Source organism: Benincasa hispida, chromosome 1 (assembly GCF_027475165.1).
Source record: "Benincasa hispida cultivar pf3 chromosome 1, pf3_genome.v1.1, whole genome shotgun sequence".
NCBI classification, from domain to species: Eukaryota; Viridiplantae; Streptophyta; class Magnoliopsida; order Cucurbitales; family Cucurbitaceae; genus Benincasa; species Benincasa hispida.
The window spans coordinates 73,322,834-73,324,804 of NC_143478.1; the positions used below are offsets into that span (position 1 = coordinate 73,322,834).

General features: G+C 45.4%; 1 protein-coding gene across 1 annotated transcript; it reads right to left on the reverse strand.

Annotated features, from left to right (window-relative positions):
* Positions 1-258: 258 nt before the first annotated feature.
* Positions 259-1,199, reverse strand: LOC150038706 (uncharacterized). The gene is made up of 2 exons (XM_090314215.1): positions 735-1,199; positions 259-591 (listed from the first exon to the last, which is right to left on the reverse strand). The coding sequence occupies exons 1-2, from the start codon at positions 1,197-1,199 to the stop codon at positions 259-261; spliced, it is 798 nt and encodes a 265-aa protein (XP_090170341.1).
* Between the last annotated feature and the right edge of the window lie 772 nt (positions 1,200-1,971).

The following is a 1,971-nucleotide window of genomic DNA, read 5'->3' on the forward strand; positions in this document are numbered from 1 at the left end:
AGGTCACTGGTGGTACTCCAACTGCCAATTTCTTCTCGCCCATGAGCTTCAAGTCATGAAAGTTGACATGGCCAAGTCTCGCGTGCCATAACCATGCTGGATCTTCTAGGCTTGTCAGAAGGCAGACTTCCTTGAACGTCTTCAAGGTTATCTTGTACAAGCAATTTTGTGTTCGCTTCACCGACATCAAGAGCTTCCCGCTCCTGTTAGACACTTTCATGGCATCTCCCGCCATTTGCACCTTGTTCCCATATTCTATCATTTGCCCAAGGCGATGTTACTACGTAGCTTTGGAATGTAGTACAGCTCTTGGAAAGTCTTCTGATCACTGTTTTTGCACTCAAACACGACCGTTCCTTTTCCCATGATCTGAATGGTTGATCCATCGCCAAACTTCACCCTTCCGGTGATGCTTTTATCCAATTCTTGGAACTTCTCGCGATGGCCAGTCATGTGGTTTCTAGCACCGTTGTCAAGGTACCAAACATCATTATTTTCTCCATTCTTGTCGTTGCGATACATCTCCGGCAACAACTGCTCTTTGCTGAGTAGTACGACATCCTCCTGATCACATCTAATGCGTGTCCTCTCCTGGGACACAGCCAGAATCAAAGTCGGTTATTCATCGGTTGCGCAAGTTAGATGAGCTTCGTCGTCATGACCTTTTCCGCGGCACTCCGATGCGTAATGTCCCATCTTGTTGTAAGTGAAGCACTTTATGTGACTTTTGTCACGAGTGCCATTTCTGGTGTTACTAGTGCCTCCCGTACTAGTTTGACACTCCGCGCCACGACCACGACCACGACTTCATCCTCGTCCTTGCCATCTTCCGCGATCGTTACACCGGATTCGCACCCTTTGTTCTTCGAAGAGTTTTCACCGCTATTTCTTTCCTGTCTTGCTTTCCACTCGGCATGGGTAAGTAGAAGTTGTCCATCGGAGTTATTGTTGTTTCCTCGAAGTCGCGCCGTCCGTTCCTCGTACGCCTTCATTCGTCTTTTCGCCTCTTCAAACGGCATGATTTTGAGATCTAGGAATTGCTCAATTCTGACGACGACAGGGAAATATTTGTTGGGGACGGAGTCCAGAAGCTTCTTGACCAATGATGAATCCTCAAGTGCAACACCGAGGGTGGAGAACTTGCTTGCTAATCTGCTGATTTTTCCCCCGAACTCATCGATTGTCTCGGTCTCCTTCATCCAAAGAACATCAAACTCGCTCTTCAAGGTTTGAACTCATGCCGTCTTCACCCGCTCGCTGCCTAAGTACCTCGTCTTGAGACTATCCCATATTTCCTTTGCGATCTTCTTCTTCGCGATTTGTAGAAGAACGTCTTCCGGGATGCATTGAAGAATGTACGTGCGCGCCTTCTTGTCCTTCTTCACATCCACTTCGGCTCATTTCGCCGGCTCTATCGCCTCCCAAACTCCTTGGGCGTCGAAGATTGCTTCCACCTTTATCGCCCACACCGTGTAGTTGTGAGAAGTCAACATCGGGTAGAGAATTGGCACTCGGTCGTTCTCCTTCGTTTGCTGCGAGACGCTCGACATCTTCGTTGGACGGTGGAAACTGCGATGAGAAGACAACCTAGCTCTGATACCAAATGATGGTTTAAAAACCAGGGATCTGCATAAAAATAATCTCACGCACTCTGATATATAATTGAAGAAAACAGAAAAAACAAAATATTATGGAAGCAAAATATATTAGCGAGAGAAAGAAAAGTAATATAACTCCCCGTTTTTATTCAATTGATGAACTTACATTCATAGTCTAATAACAACAAAATAACCACAAACCACTAACACAATGCTTACTAAAAATAGCAACGTGTGGACTTCTTCTTCCACACGATCTAGAAGATTCGATCTTGAATCATGGCCGGATTATTAGCTCACAAGCCTCATCCCTCACATAAATTTCAGAAGTTTTAGCCCTTTTTTACTTAACTAAAATGGGTTTATCAAGTAA

What these genes read in the sequence shown, in the direction of transcription:
- LOC150038706 (XM_090314215.1), bottom strand. Translation starts at nt 1,199, where the DNA reads ATGAAGGAGACCGAGACAATCGATGAGTTCGGGGGAAAAATCAGCAGA. An exon ending in TAACACCAGAAATGGCACTC is followed by an intron (nt 592 to 734) that starts GTGACAAAAGTC and finishes GCTGTGTCCCAG; the next exon opens with GAGAGGACACGCATTAGATG.